The sequence below is a fragment of the Narcine bancroftii genome, chromosome 6 (assembly GCF_036971445.1).
Source record: "Narcine bancroftii isolate sNarBan1 chromosome 6, sNarBan1.hap1, whole genome shotgun sequence".
Lineage (NCBI taxonomy): Eukaryota > Metazoa > Chordata > Chondrichthyes > Torpediniformes > Narcinidae > Narcine > Narcine bancroftii.
Window position 1 is genome coordinate 162,313,905 of NC_091474.1, and position 21,274 is coordinate 162,335,178.

The 21,274-nt window shown below is 40.1% G+C and overlaps 1 protein-coding gene and 1 long non-coding RNA gene across 8 annotated transcripts in view; one reads left to right on the plus strand and one right to left on the minus strand.

Moving 5' to 3' along the window:
* LOC138736670 (uncharacterized) overlaps positions 1 to 14,363 on the plus strand; it is a 33,073-nt gene extending 18,710 nt beyond the window's left edge. The window contains exon 3 of the long non-coding RNA XR_011340489.1: positions 14,185 to 14,363. This is a non-coding gene — a long non-coding RNA (uncharacterized lncRNA). The remainder of the gene's footprint in view (positions 1 to 14,184) is intronic.
* Positions 1 to 21,274, minus strand: part of dtnba (dystrobrevin, beta a) — a 493,032-nt gene that overhangs the window by 156,150 nt on the left and 315,608 nt on the right. For all 7 annotated transcript variants that reach the window (XR_011340480.1, XR_011340479.1, XM_069886546.1 and 4 more), the window contains exon 19: positions 4,709 to 4,868. Coding sequence is in view for 5 of the 7 variants with exons in the window: in XM_069886546.1 (XP_069742647.1) it covers positions 4,709 to 4,868 (160 nt within the window). In the remaining 2 variants the exon portion in view is untranslated. The remainder of the gene's footprint in view (positions 1 to 4,708; positions 4,869 to 21,274) is intronic.

The window sequence follows — 21,274 nt, forward strand, 5'->3', positions numbered from 1 at the left end:
CTTCTAAATATATTTGATTCATAAAATATTGTGACGTACATCACAAAGAACTTGTCAACCTTCTCCACACATGGTATCACAATCGTACATCCCTCCAGCAAACAGTTTAACACAGATTTCAATTGTTTCCTACAAAATAACAGGAGGGCCTTAAATTGTGGTCTTCCGTCCAGTGACCTTTCACTACACCCAGCTTCAGCACATCCCTCAGCACATCGTCCGAGACCTTAGAGAGTGCTGGTTTGCAGTACTCAGTCATGGGCAACAACTAACATGGACAGACAAGAAAGTGTCTTTCAATGTGCTGATGGGTTTCTAGCAGTGGCTGAGGAATATCTCCATGTGAGCCCCAAGGAAAAGGCCATTCATCTCTGCCTCCCGTTATTCACTAAAATTGGAAGTGGTGGTTGCTGTCATGGCCACCTTTGAACTCATAACTAATTGGCAATGATAAGTGTGCGGGTGACCTCTTGATTTGTTGTAGTCTATGTGGTTAAAGTAGTCTCTAGGTTTTGTTGGTGGGAAGTTCCAGGATTTATATTCAGCAATAATGGAAAAACTAAGAAGTTCTTCAATCGAGTCTGTCCATGAATGGGAACTTGGCAGACACTGCGGCCCCAGCTGAGTTTGTCCAGCACTTTCTGTGTATTTACTATAATCACAGGATCTGCAGACATCCTTGTTTCACTCTAGTGGTGGAATTCCCATGTGCTTGCTGTCCTCGTGTGTCAAGGTGGGACCATTTCTGGTTTTGGGTTGGCCAAATGTTGCAGTGAATCATCTGCAGGTTGTAACCATTGTCTAGTTTCCCTTCCTTTGTATTTTCTGTTTAAGTGCATTTTCTTCTTGAAACTATAAAGACAGGCTTCTAATTACACTGGACAATGAAGAATTTTTTTCCTGAACAATTTTTGGTCTATTTTATGGATTTTGGGCTGCTGATCATGAAAATCACCTTAATATATTCCTACCGTTGTTCAGAGGTCACCTATTTTGTGATTTCCTGTCATATTTTAAGTCTACTGGATATTACCTACAAAGCAGGCTCTTTTGGTGAGTCCAAGCAGGCCTGAGCCTGCACTCAGTGCAGGTGCTATGCAAAGTTTGTATTAGGCTTTGTCAGGATCGTGGTAGACAGGCCATAAAAGTAGTTCAAATATACAGATCCTGTGCATTGCATTGATATAGACTGAATGCAAGTTGATCCACATGTTCTTCAGGCCATAGCAATAGTGAGTGTACTTAACAACAGCAATTATGGTCTTCAGGAAGATTCAATGCCATGGAAATGTCTCGTCAATGTCGCAATAGCTGTGACACATTCTGTTACATTTGTGGCGAGTATATGCTAAAGGAACAAAGACACAGCATGGCTGCACATATTAAGAAAGCCTATGAGCTCCACTTGAGTGGTAAAATTGGTGACCAAGACAAATCCTGGCTCCTCACATTTGTTGTGAAACATGCCATTAACCTGAGAGCTTGGCTCAGCATCATTATTCAGGAATAGTTAATTTAATGCTTCTCCAACCTCCTATGTGCTACAGCAAGCCTGCAATTATTTCTGTGTTCAGTTTAATATTTTTATCACAATCCTCAATTTTTTTTTCAGGAAACAAACCTTTTGAAAAAAATTGTCCAGTGTTATCACATTCCAACTATAGGCTCCTTGTCACTCACTCCACATCTTTTATTCAGTGAAAATAACATGACTCAGAAAAATATATAGAAACTTAAATGAACCAAAATTAGATCCAACGAAGTCATGTGCAACACTTAATTTATATCAGATCTTAAACTGCATGTGAAATTTTACAATATCATACAATATAACATTACTAGTTCCTCAACATGATTATCCAACTGCACGAAAACCAACAAGGTCGGGTCAGATACAGCAATGAGCTCTCTGAACCCTTCTCCATTAACAATGGCGTGAAGCAAGGCTGTGTTCTCGCACCAACCCTCTTTTCAATCTTCTTCAGCATGATGCTGAACCAAGCCATGAAAGACCCCAACAATGAAGACGCTGTGTACATCCGGTACCGCACGGATGGCAGTCTCTTCAATCTGAGGCGCCTGCAAGCTCACACCAAGACACAAGAGAAACTTGTCCGTGAACTACTCTTTGCAGATGATGCCGCTTTAGTTGCCCATTCAGAGCCAGCTCTTCAGCGCTTGACGTCCTGCTTTGCGGAAACTGCCAAAATGTTTGGCCTGGAAGTCAGCCTGAAGAAAACTGAGGTCCTCCATCAGCCAGCTCCCCACCATGACTACCAGCCCCCCCACATCTCCATCGGGCACACAAAACTCAAAACGGTCAACCAGTTTACCTATCTCGGCTGCACCATTTCATCAGATGCAAGGATCGACAATGAGATAGACAACAGACTCGCCAAGGCAAATAGCGCCTTTGGAAGACTACACAAAAGAGTCTGGAAAAACAACCAACTGAAAAACCTCACAAAGATAAGCGTATACAGAGCCGTTGTCATACCCACACTCCTGTTCGGCTCCGAATCATGGGTCCTCTACCGGCACCACCTACGGCTCCTAGAATGCTTCCACCAGCGTTGTCTCCGCTCCATCCTCAACATCCATTGGAGCGCTTACACCCCTAACGTCGAAGTACTCGAGATGGCAGAGGTCGACAGCATCGAGTCCACGCTGCTGAAGATCCAGCTGCGCTGGATGGGTCACGTCTCCAGAATGGAGGACCATCGCCTTCCCAAGATCGTGTTATATGGCGAGCTCTCCACTGGCCACCGTGACAGAGGTGCACCAAAGAAAAGGTACAAGGACTGCCTAAAGAAATCTCTTGGTGCCTGCCACATTGACCACCGCCAGTGGGCTGATAACGCCTCAAACCGTGCATCTTGGCGCCTCACAGTTTGGCGGGCAGCAACCTCCTTTGAAGAAGACCGCAGAGCCCACCTCACTGACAAAAGGCAAAGGAGGAAAAACCCAACACCCAGCCCCAACCAACAAATTTTCCCTTGCAACCGCTGCAATCGTGTCTGCCTGTCCCGCATCGGACTTGTCAGCCACAAACGAGCCTGCAGCTGACGTGGACTTTTTACCCCCTCCATAAATCTTTGTCCGCGAAGCCAAGCCAAAGAAGAAAGAAAGTATGTTTAATTTCTATGAGCAAAAGAACATCCACTGAAAACTGAATAAGCCTAACATTATCAATTACTGTTTGAAAGCCTCATTCAACAACTTGAAAGGTGCTGAAGGAACTCATCAATAGTTCAATTTAACATTCCCAAACTAACAATAGCCTCACCCATGATCAATTCAAGTTGTGCCAGACACACTCTGCTCTGGTCCTGGGGTAGCCTGATTAAGGCATGTGCACAAGGAGTGAATACCACAGCAGTTTCACACCTTGACACCAAGATGACATTCAACTCAGCATCACAGCAAAAGTAAGGACAATCGTGCTAAAGACCAACTTCTGCAACTTCAGTCACATATTATAAAAAACAATAACAGTTGTGACTATTGGCAACAAGTAATATAATTACAAGCCACTATTTCCTCTCAACAGCATCAGGCTTGTTGGATTCTCTGACTTCAATATTTTGAAGACCAGTAGTTTCTAGAAGGTGAACTATACTTGCCAGATCAGCATAAAGCCAGGGTGCAGGCTGTGCCAAATGATGTATCTCTTCACTCCCTTCCTGAATATCCATCCTCTCCAAGGCTGAAGTCATAAGTTGGATGGAATCTTTATCATCAGTCACAAAAGCATCCAAGAAGTTTAAAGCATTCACTTCAGAATACTTTGCTTGAATGATGCTCTGTCATTGCCCGCACTACTGGAACTAGATGGTGATCTATGTACAATCTACAGGAAGGATACTTCATCAGCTTCTCCTTTGCCATCAAGAAGAATGCAGTCAAATCATGTCAACATCCTTTCAAGTTCACCTCCATTTGATGCAGTGCATATTTTGCTATTTCTTTATTGCACAATGTCCTGAACTCTATTATGTGAATGGAATCATAATAAAAAAACAAGTGGTTCAATGAAGAAAAACTTTTTCCAGGCACCTAGCAATGAGAGATCAATGGAATGCTGTCTGCATCCTGAGAATAAACTAACAGAATGATCTTGAATAACAATTTCTACCGAAGTGCTTATCACTTGTAAAGATACCAAGAAAATATTTTAAAAAGTCAGAAGGACCTACTATTTTATTGCAATCAAATATTCCAGAACTTGGAGCTCTAAACACGAGCCATGGCTTGGATATCAGGCACCATTTTATTTTTCTTTACATGTCTGAATCAAAACATAGCAGAAAAGATGGTTTGTTGTTCAGCCCCATGAATGAAAAAAATAAAAGACATCCATTTATAGAAATAGTCATATCAACTTGTAACCAAAACAATAATCCAGATATTCTGGCCTTCACTAATTTTTCTCCTGCTTGGCATTCAATCAACTCACAAACATGCTTCAATCAGAGTTACTACAGCTCAATTCTTGCACGTTGGCTCTACTTTTGTACCATCACGACTCAGGCAAGTACAACCATACTCCAACAGAAAAAGTATGACCAGCTTTTGTCATTACAAACTATGGAAACAAAAAGTTGTTTCCTTAAAATTAGAAAGTAAACACAGAGAAAATGACAGCTTGTGAAAAGTCTGCACGTAACAATAAAAAAACAAATTAATGTTTTGCAAGGTTACTACTTACCCTGAGCAAAAGCTTCTTGAACATCTCCACCAACCCCAGACAATGAATCTTGACGACCATGGGTTGGTGTGGAGCAGGCAGACGTTGACCTGACAGGCATTGGCATTGGGCGGCTGGCACCATGGCTGGGTGATGAACGGGGAGAACCAGCTGCTTGAGCCTACACAATGGGAACAGAGAACACGTCCAGTTCAAAATATATTATAAAGAGAGAAACCACACCAACTCAACACAACTGAAGAAACTCATAATATCTTTCGAGACCACAAATAAACAACAAATTACACACCAACCTGTAAAATTCACTGCTTTAACACTGCTTATAGTCACCATTAGTTCTTGATAAGCTTAGCATGTAAATGATCAAATTTTTATTTAAACACACTTGCTCACATTTTTCTTTTTCAATCTTTTTATTAACATTTCATAATATACACACCATAAGGAAAACAGAAATAACACAATTAAAATGGTATGTCCAAGTCTCCATAGTTTAAGTGTATTTATAAATTCCAAAAAGTGAAAATGTGACATATTAGAAATAATTCTAACAAAGAAAATAGAGATAAAGAAATATTTATAATATTATATAAATACATATATATATATATGTGTGTGTGTGTGTGTGTGTGTGTGTGTGTGTGTGTGTGTGTGTGTGTGTGCACATATATATATTTTTCTTTCTTTGGCTTGGCTTCGCGGACGAAGATTTATGGAGGGGGTAAAAAGTCCACGTCAGCTGCAGGCTCGTTTGTGGCTGACCAGTCCGATGCGGGACAGGCAGACACGATTGCAGCGGTTGCAAGGGAAAATTGGTTGGTTGGGGTTGGGTGTTGGGTTTTTCCTCCTTTGCCTTTTGTCAGTGAGGTGGGCTCTGCGGTCTTCTTCAAAGGAGGCTGCTGCCCGCCAAACTGTGAGGCGCCAAGATGCACGGTTTGAGGCATTATCAGCCCACTGGCGGTGGTCAATGTGGCAGGCACCAAGAGATTTCTTTAGGCAGTCCTTGTACCTTTTCTTTGGTGCACCTCTGTCACGGTGGCCAGTGGAGAGCTCGCCATATAATACGATCTTGGGAAGGCGATGGTCCTCCATTCTGGAGACGTGACCCATCCAGCGCAGCTGGATCTTCAGCAGCGTGGACTCGATGCTGTCGACCTCTGCCATCTCGAGTACCTCGACGTTAGGGGTGTGAGCGCTCCAATGGATGTTGAGGATGGAGCGGAGACAACGCTGGTGGAAGCGTTCTAGGAGCCGTAGGTGGTGCCGGTAGAGGACCCATGATTCGGAGCCGAACAGGAGTGTGGGTATGACAACGGCTCTGTATACGCTTATCTTTGTGAGGTTTTTCAGTTGGTTGTTTTTCCAGACTCTTTTGTGTAGTCTTCCAAAGGCGCTATTTGCCTTGGCGAGTCTGTTGTCTATCTCATTGTCGATCCTTGCATCTGATGAAATGGTGCAGCCGAGATAGGTAAACTGGTTGACCGTTTTGAGTTTTGTGTGCCCGATGGAGATGTGGGGGGGCTGGTAGTCATGGTGGGGAGCTGGCTGATGGAGGACCTCAGTTTTCTTCAGGCTGACTTCCAGGCCAAACATTTTGGCAGTTTCCTGCAAAGCATACTGCAATCCACTGAAGAGGTACTGGGCTTCTCCTCCAGGAAAAACAAGGACTGGTTTGACGAAAACAGCCAGGAAATCCAGGAGCTGCTGGCAAAGAAGCGAGCTGCCCACCAGGCTCACCTTACAAAGCCGTCCTGTCCAGAGAAGAAACAAGCCTTCCGTCGCGCATGCAGCCATCTTCAGCGCAAACTCCGGGAGATCCAAAATGAGTGGTGGACTAGCCTCGCCAAACGAACACAGCTCAGCGCGGACATTGGCGACTTCAGGGGTTTCTACGAGGCTCTAAAGGCTGTGTACGGCCCCTCACCCCAAGTCCAAAGCCCGCTGCGCAGCTCAGACGGCAAAGTCCTCCTCAGCGACAAGATCTCCATCCTCAACCGATGGTCAGAACACTTCCAATCTCTTTTCAGTACTAACCGCTCAGTCCAAGATTCCGCCCTGCTCCAGCTCCCTCAACAGCCCCTAAGGCTAGAGCTGGATGAGGTTCCCACCCTGGATGAGACATATAAGGCAATCGAACAACTGAAAAGTGGCAAAGCAGCAGGTATGGATGGAATCCCCCCAGAAGTCTGGAAGGCTGGCGGCAAAACTCTGCATGCCAAACTGCATGAGTTTTTCAAGCTTTGTTGGGACCAAGGTAAACTGCCTCAGGATCTTCGTGATGCCACCATCATCACCCTGTACAAAAACAAAGGCGAGAAATCAGACTGCTCAAACTACAGGGGAATCACGTTGCTCTCCATTGCAGGCAAAATCTTCGCTAGGATTCTACTAAATAGAATAATACCTAGTGTCGCTGAGAATATTCTCCCAGAATCACAGTGCGGCTTTCGCGCTAACAGAGGAACCACTGACATGGTCTTTGCCCTCAGACAGCTCCAAGAAAAGTGTAGAGAACAAAACAAAGGACTCTACATCACCTTTGTTGACCTCACCAAAGCCTTCGACACCGTGAGCAGGAAAGGGCTTTGGCAAATACTAGAGCGCATCGGATGTCCCCCAAAGTTCCTCAACATGATTATCCAACTGCACGAAAACCAACAAGGTCGGGTCAGATACAGCAATGAGCTCTCTGAACCCTTCTCCATTAACAATGGCGTGAAGCAAGGCTGTGTTCTCGCACCAACCCTCTTTTCAATCTTCTTCAGCATGATGCTGAACCAAGCCATGAAAGACCCCAACAATGAAGACGCTGTTTACATCCGGTACCGCACGGATGGCAGTCTCTTCAATCTGAGGCGCCTGCAAGCTCACACCAAGACACAAGAGAAACTTGTCCGTGAACTACTCTTTGCAGATGATGCCGCTTTAGTTGCCCATTCAGAGCCAGCTCTTCAGCGCTTGACATATATATATATATATATATATATATAAACACCAACTAATCTACTAAAAAAGAAAAAAACCCAAACAACTGAGCATTCTATCCCGAGGATCTGTCGAATAGTTTAAAACATCGCTCTGGTCCACACTTACAGATAACAAAAATGGCAAAAATTATATGACATTTGGAAAGGAAGGTTTATTTCATAGAATGATGCCAATTATATCCCATGAAAGTCATCATTAAATGGTTTCCATGTTTCTTCAAATTTAGTAGTTGTATCTAAAATACTATTTCTGATTTTTTTCTAGATTTAAGAAAGAGATAACATGAGAAAGCCATTGAAACAATATAGGAGAATCAGAGTTTTTCCATTGGCTCTTCTAGCTAATAGTGTAAAAAAAGCTATGGTTTTTTATGTAGAAGTAGGTAAACCTACTTCTACATAAATAAGCGTATACAGAGCCGTTGTCATACCCACACTCCTGTTCGGCTACGAATCATGGGTCATCTACCGGCACCACCTACGGCTGCTAGAACGCTTCTACCAGCGTTGTCTCCGCTCCATCCTCAACATCCATTGGAGCGCTTACACCCCTAACGTCGAAGTACTCGAGATGGCAGAGGTCGACAGCATCGAGTCCACGCTGCTGAAGATCCAGCTGCGCTGGATGGGTCACGTCTCCAGAATGGAGGACCATTGCCTTCCCAAGATCCTGTTATATGGCGAGCTCTCCACTGGCCACCGTGACAGAGGTGCACCAAAGAAAAGGTACAAGGACTGCCTAAAGAATCTCTTGGTGCCTGCCACATTGACCACCGCCAGTGGGCTGATAACGCCTCAAACCGTGCATCTTGGCGCCTCACAGTTTGGCGGGCAGCAACCTCCTTTGAAGAAGACCGCAGAGCCCACCTCACTGATAAAAGGCAAAGGAGGAAAAACCCAACACCCAACCCCAACCCACCAATTTTCCCTTGCAACCGCTGCAATCGTGTCTGCCTGTCCCGCATTGGACTTGTCAGCCACAAACGAGCCTGCAGCTGACGTGGACTTTTTACCCCCTCCATAAATCTTCGTCCGCGAAGCCAAGCCAAAGAAGAAAGAAAGAAAGAAGGTAAACCTTTGATAAGGATTATCTCATTACCCTATGATGATCATTTAATTTGATGTATTGAAGCACAGATAAATCAAGGTTATTCTGACCTCACCTGACAACACATCTAACTGCTTGATAAACTCCACTCCTCTTATGGAACTTGGAATCATTAATCAAAATTTATTGTCATGAACAAGTCATGAATTTTGGGGCAGCATCAAAGTCCAAACATTCATAATTATGAACCATCTTACACAATAATTAAAAAATAGTGCACAAAAACTAACTCAAGCAAGGCCATTCGCTGGACTTATCTTGTTACTATTGACTATTTACTATAATACTACGTGAACCAATCAGGTTTTCCTGTCAAGTCACCTCTGAATTAAATAGGCCATTCTTCAGAAACACATTTGGACAAACCTTCCTTTTATACCTCCAGCACCCTTAGCTACTCTAACATTTGAAGTGCAACATCAGAGCTAAGAACCCATTAATTTTGTTTGTGGAACCAGGCGAATCATCTTTCATAGGCAGTAACAGAACCAAAAAAATGAGTTGCAAGGCTGTTTCATGGCAACAGTCTGAAAGACCTGCTTTGTCAATATACTTGCTGCCTCAGACATATGGAAGCAGGCCAGGTCGCAGATGGCTAGTGGCTACAATTAGCCTCATTTTGCTGCGGGCACTGAAAAGAAACAGCTCTTAATTTTGTTCACCTCTCACTGTTAGTATTGACAGGTTTTAAAAGTTACTTATTTCTGAAACAATTATTGGTCGATTAGATTGTTCGCTGAGAGATTGTCAGGATTTAATCTGAATGATGTAATGGCTGAAATAATGTAGTTATTAAGTCTTCAGGAGTAGTGTCATATTTGTACCAGGAAACAGAGATTTGCCTCCATCCTTCACCCACTGAGGAAACATGCAAAGCTGTTGAAAAAACATCCGCAGGGTGTCTGAGCATCGCTTACAACAAGCCCAATCACCAAAATGAGTTTTGGTGTTAATCCACTCATCAGATGGGAAAATGAATTTGGAAAGTGAAGTGGCAGCTCCTCTGACACAAAGTAAATAGTACAAGAGCAAAACTTCTTAAGAATGATTTGTGAAATCATGGAGTTTTACTCCAGTTTCGAGCTCCAAGGAACTATAAATTTAATTTGTGATGTGAAGTGGCCTGCTTTTGCTTCTTAGCAATCTGAATAATGTGTAAAAAGGCACACTTATGTACATGAACAAGAATGAGTCAGGCCTACCATTTAGTGATCCATCAGGTGCAATGCATGAACAGCGCATGGAAATAGAGTTGGAATTTTCTGCTTTGGGGAATTAATTATGCAGCTGGTGGATGAAGAAAACTGTCCTGATGACTATTTTACATGGAGAAAAACAGTCTTTGATATTGAGGAAAATACAATAGCTTTGATGCCTGGTCCGCCAGCATAATAGGGAAAAGACAAAACTATACAGACACGTTCCATGGTAACTGACAAACATCCAAACAGAAAGGGTTGTTCATGGAGATTTGCTTGGATTTGTCACCTGTTAGCAGAGTTGCAGGTACACAGCTGCATAACACAAAGATGCTGGTGAAACTCACCAAGTCATACAGCATCCATAAGAAGTAAAGAATAGACTGAGCCCGTCATCAGGAATTTCTTGGATGTAACTATCAACCTGAAAATTCCTTCAAAAAGGCTAACAAATAAAATGACTTTCAAAAGGTTGGGTATCCTATAGCGTGTGATTTCCCTCCCAATTCCTCAAAGCCTTACAAGCATCACACAGTGGAAGTCAGGAGCACCATGGAATATTCTCGAGTTACTTGGAAAAGGATAGCTTTAACACCAGTGAAGAACTACAAAAGCATTACATTGTGGATATCAGAAACCTGATGAGAGGGCACTGATTTGAAATATTATCTCTGCTTCTCTCTCTCTCCAGAGATGCTGTTTCCAAAATTTAAGACATTTAACATTTCCCAGGATGAAGTGGCCTGATCAAGTGGCACTTCTATCAAACTGCACCTGGAATGCCCTCAGGAACTTGGTGAGACATCAACAATTCCTGAAAAATATGTAAACTCCACCACCAGTTGAACAAGGGTGGCAATTCCTTGGGTTTTCCAACACCAGCAAGTGTATCTCCAAGTTGCACATGGGAAAGTCACACTTGAAAACATTTCTTCTGTCTAAAAGCACTTTGGATGAACCTTCACTGTAACAACTGATGCCACTTGAGAATATATCTTCTTACCACTCTTGCAAGGTTAATCAGGACTGATCAGTCTGCGACATGATTGAATTACAAGTGTCAGAAATCTCCAGTTGACTTTCCTTCTAAAGCTCATCTCCTCAGCACCTATTGTACTTGACCATAACTTGTAAATGCTGGAACCAAACGTATAGATCTACTGAATTCTAAGATTATAAATCTAATCACTAATGTGCATTTCACCAATTTTGGGCTTGGGTGTGACATCAGTCAACTTCTTCCAGCTTTGCATCAATGTGCTTTACTTATGGAGTAATTGTGATCTCCTCCCACTGCAACTTCACAATGGGCTTGCAAACATTCTTGGGCCCCAAGTCATGGAAGGTTTCTCTGTTCCCATCACCCTGTTGAATCACATTGAAAAATAGCATTTCCGGCTCCTTGTGCCTGATTTCAGCCTCCTGAAATCTTCCTAAATCAGAATAATGAGTTAAAAAAAAAAATTATTAAGTCCGACAAAATGGTAACAGGCCCTTTTGCCCCATTAGCCCATGCTACTCAATTATACTCAATTGACCGACAGACCCCATATGTTTTAAAGGGTGGGAGGAAACTGGAGCGCCCAGAGGAACGCCATGCAGACATGGGGAGAACGAACAAACTCTTTAAATACAGTGCCGGATTTGAACCTGGATCTCTGGCACTGTAACTGCATTGCGCAAACTGCTACACTAACCATTCTGCCCTTGTTGCAGAATAGATGCAGCAAACGAGCTGCTCCACTTGATGTGGTGGAGTCAGTGTTTTAATTACACCACATTGCAATTGATGCTAGCAAGCCTTGAAATTCTATCATGTGGATTGGCAGCACTGTTAACAATGGCTGGATGCCGCAATCACAATCAGGAGGCAAAAACATGAACTTCAGCTGCAACTTTCATTCTCACACTGTATTCATTATATTATGTCACTGCAGGAAGTACGAGAAAGCACTGACAAGAGTACACAATGTCCATCACATTGCAAAACAAATAAAAGAAAGTTAACTTCATTGACATAATGTTCATTTGCATGTGATAAGACAACTTAGAGCTGTAATCTCCATGAGGGGGATGTATTGTATTTCATCAGAAGTGCTCAAGCTCTGTTGTAACAGCTTTTATATTATTTGATTCCAACTTCAGCCCTATAGTCACTCTGTGGTATCCATTACTTCTTGCCTAATCCACTAAAATTCAGTGTGACACATGATCTGCACAACAAATTGAATACACACAATAGGGCAACAGTAGAATTCCTCAGGTTATTATGGGAAAATAAAAATCAAATCGCTATTTCAGCTTCTGTGTTATCTAGCCCTTACTGAAAAATGCATGCGATGTTTGGTTATGACAGCATTAGAATCGTCTATAATCCCTGCCACTCCCAATGATAAATGGCAAGTTTGATCTGACTGAACAAAAATCCCAAATGAAACATAAATTAAACTGATTCTTTTGCCAGAGTTCCCTTTCAAAAATATGGCAACAAACCAGACCTACAATTCCCACAGATTGAACGCAAAACGCTTGCTTTCGGCTGAAGCTACATTCCAGTTTCAGCACATAATCTCGGGTGTCATACCACTGTACTAATGGGAGGCTTGCATTATTTGCATTGCCATCCTTAAGATGCAATGTTGAACCCCGGATGTGACAAATTATTTCAGGATTCAAAGGATGTAATAAATTGACAGTACAATTTGAAGAAAAATACCAAATTACCTGATGTCCAAGCCAGCATTTTTCATCATCGAGCCTCATGAATGCAGTTAAAATGGTCCTTTCAATTCACTGTATTTTAAGATGTTGCAAATAAATTCAGTGCTTTAAAATTAATGTCAACTTTTTGAATACATGTTGCATCATGCTGGGATTGGTGGGCATTTCTGAGAATTGTATTTTCCCTGGAACATATATTAAAGCCCTTCAACATGATGAAGGCTTCCTTGACATCATTACCACTGAAATGGAAGTGGATTGTGCTTTGGAACTCTTACTTATGATCATTTTTGCAACTTTTTATCTTCTTCGTCTTGTAGCACATTTCATAATTGCATTGTTCAACTTTTCTATTGTAAAATATTAAGAAGATATTTTAAAAAGAAAGGAAATGGACAACATGCACATGGGGCAATTTCACCACAAAGACTGCATTGATTCTAGGTGACAGCTCATCAGCGCCTTCTCAGGGGAATTAGGGATGGACAACAAAAGGTGACCTTGCATTTACTCAAGTTGAATTCACTTATTACCACTGTGAAAAGGGTCCTACTGTCATATTTTCCTGATGAAAATATGCTTTAAAAGAAAATCTAGCATCTGTTTTTATGGATAAATTTGTTGTGATTCTTTTCTGTTTCACACTTTTTACTGGTATCATTAATTCCACATATCTTTACAATTATCGCTGCTAAAAATCATCAAGCATCAATAATCACTCCTCAAAAATAATAAACCAATTCTACATAATTTCAAAGTTCTTTCCTTGTTCAGTTCAATCTGTAATGGTTGTTTTCTGTTTAAGCAAGTCACAATGGCTCATAAGAATTAGATTTTCTTCCATCCAACAGATCTCAGAGGAACAGCCCCTTCAACATATCTGGTTATGTGATGTACTAATCAAATGTCTGCCAAGGAAAGATACTGATTGGCAAAAATCAGATGATGTAAACAAGCAAGTTTTATTGTAAACATATTCATTTAACATTTTGAAGACATTCACAGCTTAATTCAAAATATTGATTTCAAGAGTATAGGATAAAATGGATTTCTTTACACAAACATGTGGCCATGAACCTATGCTGACCACTGCATAAGCCAATTTCTGGTGCTCTTCCCAACAGCAAGACATACCTATGAAATGAATAGTAAGTTATGATTCATATACCATCCTCTACACACAAAAGAAGTACTATTTTCACACATTGTTTCTGTGTAACAAGGTGATGAGCTCCCCAATTACCATTTTTTAAATTTACATCCTCAGCTGATTGTGGCCTGCACCATCGCTACTAGCTTTGATTAGACACGGATGTAACACCAACATGAACTGGGAAGACAATGTGGCTATTTTAATTGAGACTTAAACAAACTTGTGTAAGGGCTTTGGGGATAATTTTCTGCAGGGATCTCCCACATGTGCTATAACTTGAATTTTCAGCATTTTACTGGTCTCTCCAGGACACAGGTGCAGGAGAACACCTAAGAAAATTCATAAACAGACATGAGACTGGAAAGCTGGAAGCTGAAGTGCAAAATAAATTGCTGGAGGAACTCAGACCTGTGGAGCACCTGGCAATGGAAGTCAATGTTTAAGGTCAAGACCCTTTATTTGGACTGTGTGGGAAAATTCACAACTTTAAAACTACCCTATACCTCCCACTGACATTAGTTATATAAGTACTAATAAATGAGTTAGTCACCAACATCTACTGTCATGTCTTAGATAGAAATTATATGGTTGAAATTAAATCTGGATGTAATGTTTGGACCTAGTTGGACATATATTCAATGTCAGCAGATTGAAATTACCTGGATATTTCAGTGGTAAACATGGAGTTGTTGATATTCATTAAGCAATTTTACACCCTGAAATGTGCTGTCATGAAGAGTATTTATAAAAACATTGGCTTATTAAAAACACTTCTCTTTAAGCTCAGTTGGCGGCAGGAACTGGACACTTTAAAGATGGAAACAGCTTTAGATTTCCAAATAAAAAGGTGAAATCCAAACATCAAAGGATCACTCATGGCCTGCAAGGTAAATTAGTAAATTAACAAGTAGTAACTAAAACTGGATTTCAGAATGCTAACAGGACTTCATTTATTTCAACGGGGAGTGCTAGATTATGCTCAGCTATTCTTTCAATGAATGCACAAATTTAAATAGTTTAATTAGTGGTAAAGTAAAAAAAAATGGCATCCTGGGAGGATACAGGCTGGTTGCCAATTCATCAACAAGAAACAAATTTCAATCAATGTTCAAGTCTTAGTGATATTATGTTCATATTTTAAGATATCCAATTATGAATGGAAAGCAATAATTTGCATTGCATGAGAGGGTGATATCATTCCTCTTAAAAAGGGCAAGTTATACAAAGGGTAAAAAACATATGAATGCTATCAGAGGAATTTGCTTGGAATAATATTTATATTTCAGGGGTCATAATTGAAGGTTATTAAGAGAGGAAAGGTGTTGTCACAAAAGAATATTCCTGTGACCCAACCAATGAGACCAAGCAATGTGTGGAGTTGGCTCTCATGCTGCCTTGGCATTAAGAATATATGCATGGAGGACATCATCCATGAAAAGTATCAAAACATTTAGATGATCAAAATACAGTTGAAGTCCAAAATAAAGATTTTCCTTTTTATCCTTCAATCACAATTCAATAATTAGAAAAAAACCACGAATGTGTTGATTTTCTTTCTTCTAGTTACTTGCTTATATGCTTTTACTCTCGCCTGTTATTCATGAACAGGCAATGATTCAGTTTATGTTTCATTGTTAGATCTTTGTGTCAAATGGACACAGTTGAATAATGTAGTTATAGAAAATGTGGAATTATTAACAGTATTGCTAGCTCCCTGCCCCCAAAGTTGTGATCGAATTAAATAATCATGAAATAATTCTGGCAGATTTGCCAGCTATCTTAAAATGATACCAAGTATGAAATATTATTTTTTTTTAAAGTCAAAATAAAACTAGCAGTTTTCAAGTTAGGAAAATTTATGGGTGTGATAGTACAGATCTATCACCAATGTACATAGTGTATATAGTTACTGTATCTAGACTGTGCTTACAGCGATTGGCTGAGAGCTAAGCCACGCCTATTGTCTGGGCCTTAAAGGGCTGTGTCCCTAGCCAGGTCGGATCATTCCGGACTGGTCGGCCACCTGTGAAGAGCTCCTGTCTTTTGCTAATAAAAGCCTTGGTTTGGATCAACAAGTCTTTGGTTCTTTCGACGAGCTCTACAATGGGTTCAGTTTGAAACAATGACACTATTCACCTCTGAGTTTGAATATTACATTTTAAACATTAATTCCACAATCAAAACACTTGAATAGGCACATCAGTGTAACATTGTATCATACATAATATCACCTTTCAATTGAGACCCACACTGCTCGCCATTCTCAAATGTGTGGTAAGATCCCAATGAGGAACAGTTCTTTCCAGTGAACAAAAAAAAATTGGAGGGACTCAGCAAGTCAGGCAGTATCCATGGTGAGAAACAGTCAGTCAAGGTTTTCAGGTCAAGACCTGTTATTGAGACTAAAGTTGGAATTGGAGATAGCAGGCATGAAAAGAGGGATGGAGGTGGGGGAGGGTTCAAGAGGTGATAAGATGCTGGATAGATGAAGGTAAGAGAGGTGAAGTAAGAGACAAACAGGAGAGGGGGAAGGAAGGGTTCTAACGAGAATAAGAACAGGTAAAGGACTGATCGAAATTGTAGAGGCAGATCAGATTGGCAAGGGATAAAAACATTAAAATACTTAACTGTTGATAAAATTTCATTTTTCACTCATGTCTGACTGACTACATTGCATTATCTCATTAATAATGCACCAAACCTAACTACATTTCACAGTTTCCCAATTGCATTAATCTTATAGGCATTTCAAAATCGTTCAAATTCCTATACGTTGAGATAAAGGCATTCCGTGCATGTAAGTTTCATATACTCCTTAAGAGACTGCTTTGATATTAATTCCAAAATGTATTCAAGAGTTATAAAAGCAAACAACCAAGTATTTGTATGTTCTTTCATACCAGTAAGTCAAAAAGGTAAACCAGAAATATTACGTTCCTTCTGTAGTCAATAAAGGCCTCATACACTCCACAAAAACATTAAAAGGTTTAATTCCATGAAAGAAAAAGTCCATTTATAAAATTCAAGCATTTTTCATGCAAAGTTATCCAGTGATGCAGAAAGTTGCAAAAGTTTTAGCATTGATACTAATTTGCAATAATCTTCTCCTATTAGCATTTTTTTAAAAACATTTCTACCATTAGAAATCCTGTGGAAAGTACCTCCAGCAATTTTTGGCTGGCTGTTCATTCCACCAACATTTTAATTATGTAGATATAATTGGAAGAAAATAATCAATCTTCTGCCAGTGGTTTACAGGTAATTTTAAATGTTACAAATATAGAAATGATACTCTTTTAGAAATATCTCTGATGGTTATTAATTTTAAATTCACTGAAGAATAAACGTAATTCGCTGATTCCTGCTCCAAATATGAAATGTTAATACATTATAAGCTCTGGAGGTAAACAAAAAAATCTACAGATGATGGGGTCTAGTGCAATCCCAACAAAGGTCTCAGATCCAAAATGATGACTGCCTTTTACTTCCAAGAGATGATGCATCACCTGCTGAGTTTCTCCAGCACTTTTGTGCATTGCATATGATAAGCTATTGTTATTTTATATTGGCTTTTGTACATGCTTATGCTTAGGACTGACAAGTAGTAAAAAGGAAAAAAAAATCTCACACTTTTAATCAGTCAGGATGTTCCAAAGACTTCATATCCATCCATTGTTTTCCAGGTGAAGATGTGATATTTTAAATATATAAATATATAGAAATCTCTTGGTGCCTGCCACATTGACCACCGCCAGTGGGCTGATATCGCCTCAAACCGTGCATCTTGGCGCCTCACAGTTCGGCGGGCAGCAACCTCCTTTGAAGAAGACCGCAGAGCCCACCTCACTGACAAAAGACAAAGGAGGAAAAACCCAACACCCAACCCCAACCAACCAATTTTCCCCTGCAACCGCTGCAACCGTGTCTGCCTGTCCCGCATCGGACTTGTCAGCCACAATCGAGCCTGCAGCTGACGTGGACTTTTACCCCCTCCATAAATCTTCGTCCGCAAAGCCAAGCCAAAGAAATATATCAACTAATTTTGGTGGCCAATATGACAGTAAAATAATAAATTATTATTTGAGGTGATATAAATTTAATATCTTGGATGGTCCAATAATCTCAGCAGAGAGTACAACTTTGATTGCACAGATACAGTCTGACATTTTTCCTTCAATCATGGCAATCACAAAGCTACTGCAATAATAATATGCTATGCCGTATGTCAAAACAACAGCTCCCTCTAGAGTCTTATATATATGCAACTGCCCTTCAGGTGAGAAGCAGTTGCATTTCTAATTTTTTAACTTCACACAGATACATTGAACTTGGGTGGACAGATTCATTAATACATTTTCTTCAAGTTTTATTTTTCCATTATTAAATTTTGTTTTAAATAAATAAAGGCTTAAAAACAGGAGATTTGTTATCATTTCCATTTTATTTGTACCTCCCTTTAAGATAATACATATATCTTGATACATATCAACCTGTGCACATGATTCAGTGATTATATCATATAATCAACAGCAATGAGGAAATGAATATTCCATCAAAAATCCACTTAATTCCAAAGCAACTGACAAAAGTAGATATGAAGCACATATACAATCCAAACACTGCAGCCAAACACTACATGACATAAGGCAACATAAAAATTCACACAACTTTTTTTGTCAAATTGACCACTTATTTATTGACTGGAAATATTGATTTGGAAACATGGGCTAAATGCTACTACCATGGACATATGGATCTTTAAACTGGCGCAGAAACAGATTTTACATCAGTGAAGATTACGGTTCTTGAAATATTTCCATTTTGAACCAATCAACCAATTTAGGGAACTGAATTTAAAAAGTTTCATAGTATAAAAATAAATCACTCAGGATCAATGCCAAAATTCCAGGCACTTAGTCCAAATTGGCTGATACAAATATTTTGGTCACACGAGATGCATTTTCACTGATCACTCACAAGCTGTGTTCTTTGAAAGGTTGAATCCAAATATAGAAAATCACTGCCTATCATACAATACTCAGACGTGGCTGAGAAACAGACCAATGTCAGATTGGCCTCTGCAATGACCATTATCCAGGCTCCACTTTTAATAGCAAAAAAGAGTAAAAGAAAGTAATACAGTTTTGGAGCCTGAATTTTTATCACCTTCCACTCCAAGATTAATATTGACATGCATCATATAAAAAATTAGTTAAAAACAGACTGTGAAACACACCTGATGAAAATTTTTTTTAAAGGTTCAAATGGTCAGTGGTTCAAGTTTAATTTTGCAACAGTTCATTCATTTAAGGCTAAATCCTGGACTTAAAATGTTATTGAAAAAATAAAAAGATATAATTGTTTAATCAGCCTGGCATTATATTCTCATTAACATACTGTGTGTTTCATGTAAATTATAATGGATCATCATAATCCAAGTTATCTGATCAATTTCAACAGCTATTTCAGGATATGACAAAATGCAAGCTGATATGAAGTGAAACGCACAATCATTACCAGCGAAATCAGAAGAGGGGCTCAAGTAAATGGAGACAAACAGGAGCATCACTGTGCTTGCCCAGTGGTAAAATTTTAACTTCGCCTGATACTTGCTTCGTTCTTTCATGATGTCTACGTATTTTTATGAAGGAAAACAGTCATTTAAAATTCACAGTCAAGTTTTTTTTATTTTGAGAATTGGATTTCTTGAGAAATAATTTGGGTGAGGTTATATTTAGGGAAGAAAAAAAAGTATGGCAACATCAGTTGTACACTGCCATCACATTAAACTACAGATAGGCCAGCCAAACAGGAATCAAGAGATACACAGAAGACTGCAGAAGCTGGAATCTGAAACTAAACACAATCCGCTGGAGAAACTCAATGGGTTGAGAATAAATAGTGGAAGGAAAAGAATGGACAATGTTTTAAGCCAAAACCCTTTATGGAGGCCAGTCCTGACAAAGGGTTTTGGCTCAAAATGTCTACCATTCTTTTCTCCCACTGGTGTTGCTTGATTCACTGAGTTCCTCTAACAGTTTAATGTAGGAATCTAAAATGGCCAGCTGAAATAGCTGTTGTGTTGTTCTTAAAAGTAACTGCTGATGGTAATAAGGGGCAGAGAGACTTGGTAATAATTATCAACAATTCAGTCTAGCAAGTAAATGGATTTACATCAATAAATATTCTGCTCCATGTATCAAATATCACAGAAAAATATTCCGTAAAAGAGTTAGCATGAGCCAAGATGACAATCTTCTGCAATTTTGAAATATGCAAGGTAAGCAATGAGAGAAACCTGTTCCGGAAAAACAACATGTTACCTGGCACCTGAACATCTGTCAACCTCTCCTGCAAGTTGCAGATACTTGGAATGAAATTAGTCCAGCACAGACTTCTGGTATACTCTAAAAGTTGCAAGTGAACCTTCAATTCTTCGCTAATTATCTCGGATCTCATAATCAAGGCGTGAAATTTATTAACTTCATTTTAAGCCATATTTTTAAATTAAACAGTCCAACGACACATAATGCTCATTCAAAATTGTCAAATACCAGATCGGATAAAAACAATTGATTGACACCTGAGTCAGAAATCTCAAAATGATGAAAAAGTTACAGGAAGTACAAGTGTTGTTATTTGTTATAGCAATAGTTATCATCAAATCTTTCCTGGGGCTTTAGACTTGATAACTAAAATTACACACTGTAGCAAAATAGATCTTTCCAAAACCCTGTACATGCTAGTTTAATCTATATTTGCAGGAACTTAGAACATAATAGGGAAAGCAAATGTATGACCTCTGCTTTCAAAAATATAAATGAGAACTATAGGGTCTAATAAAGCCTGCATATACTTACTTAAATGAGTATATATAATCAGAAGTCTCTAAAGGGAAATCTCTACAGCTTTGCAGCGATATAAAACTTTGATCAGGTCACACTTCAAAAACTATGTAAATTCTGGTCACCCCATTACAGGAAAGATGTACAGTAGAGGCTTTAGAAAGGATATAGAAAAAATGTAATCCCAGGAGAGCAGGAAGCAGAGACAAGTATTGCACCATAGGGTCCTACTGCCCGGTGCAAATGCCACCACCTTTGTACAGGCTTGAAATCTTGCCACCTGGTGGTCCGTGCCCAAGATGGCAGCGCCTGTGCTGGGAAGCTAACACCGAAGGGCTGCAGACGCTGTGGGAGCAGCAGACCAGCACAGGACATCAGGAAAATGGAGAACGCCTGCTGTTGAGCAGGAGATGCATAGGAGGTCTGAAACTACGGCAGTGGACCAGCAAGGGGCTCAGTGGAGGTAGGGCCCCAAGGGGCGACTTATGGTGAAAGGACCCACACAGGCTGCAGGAAGCGAGCAACTTGAGGTTGAAGGAGTCACTGAATGCAG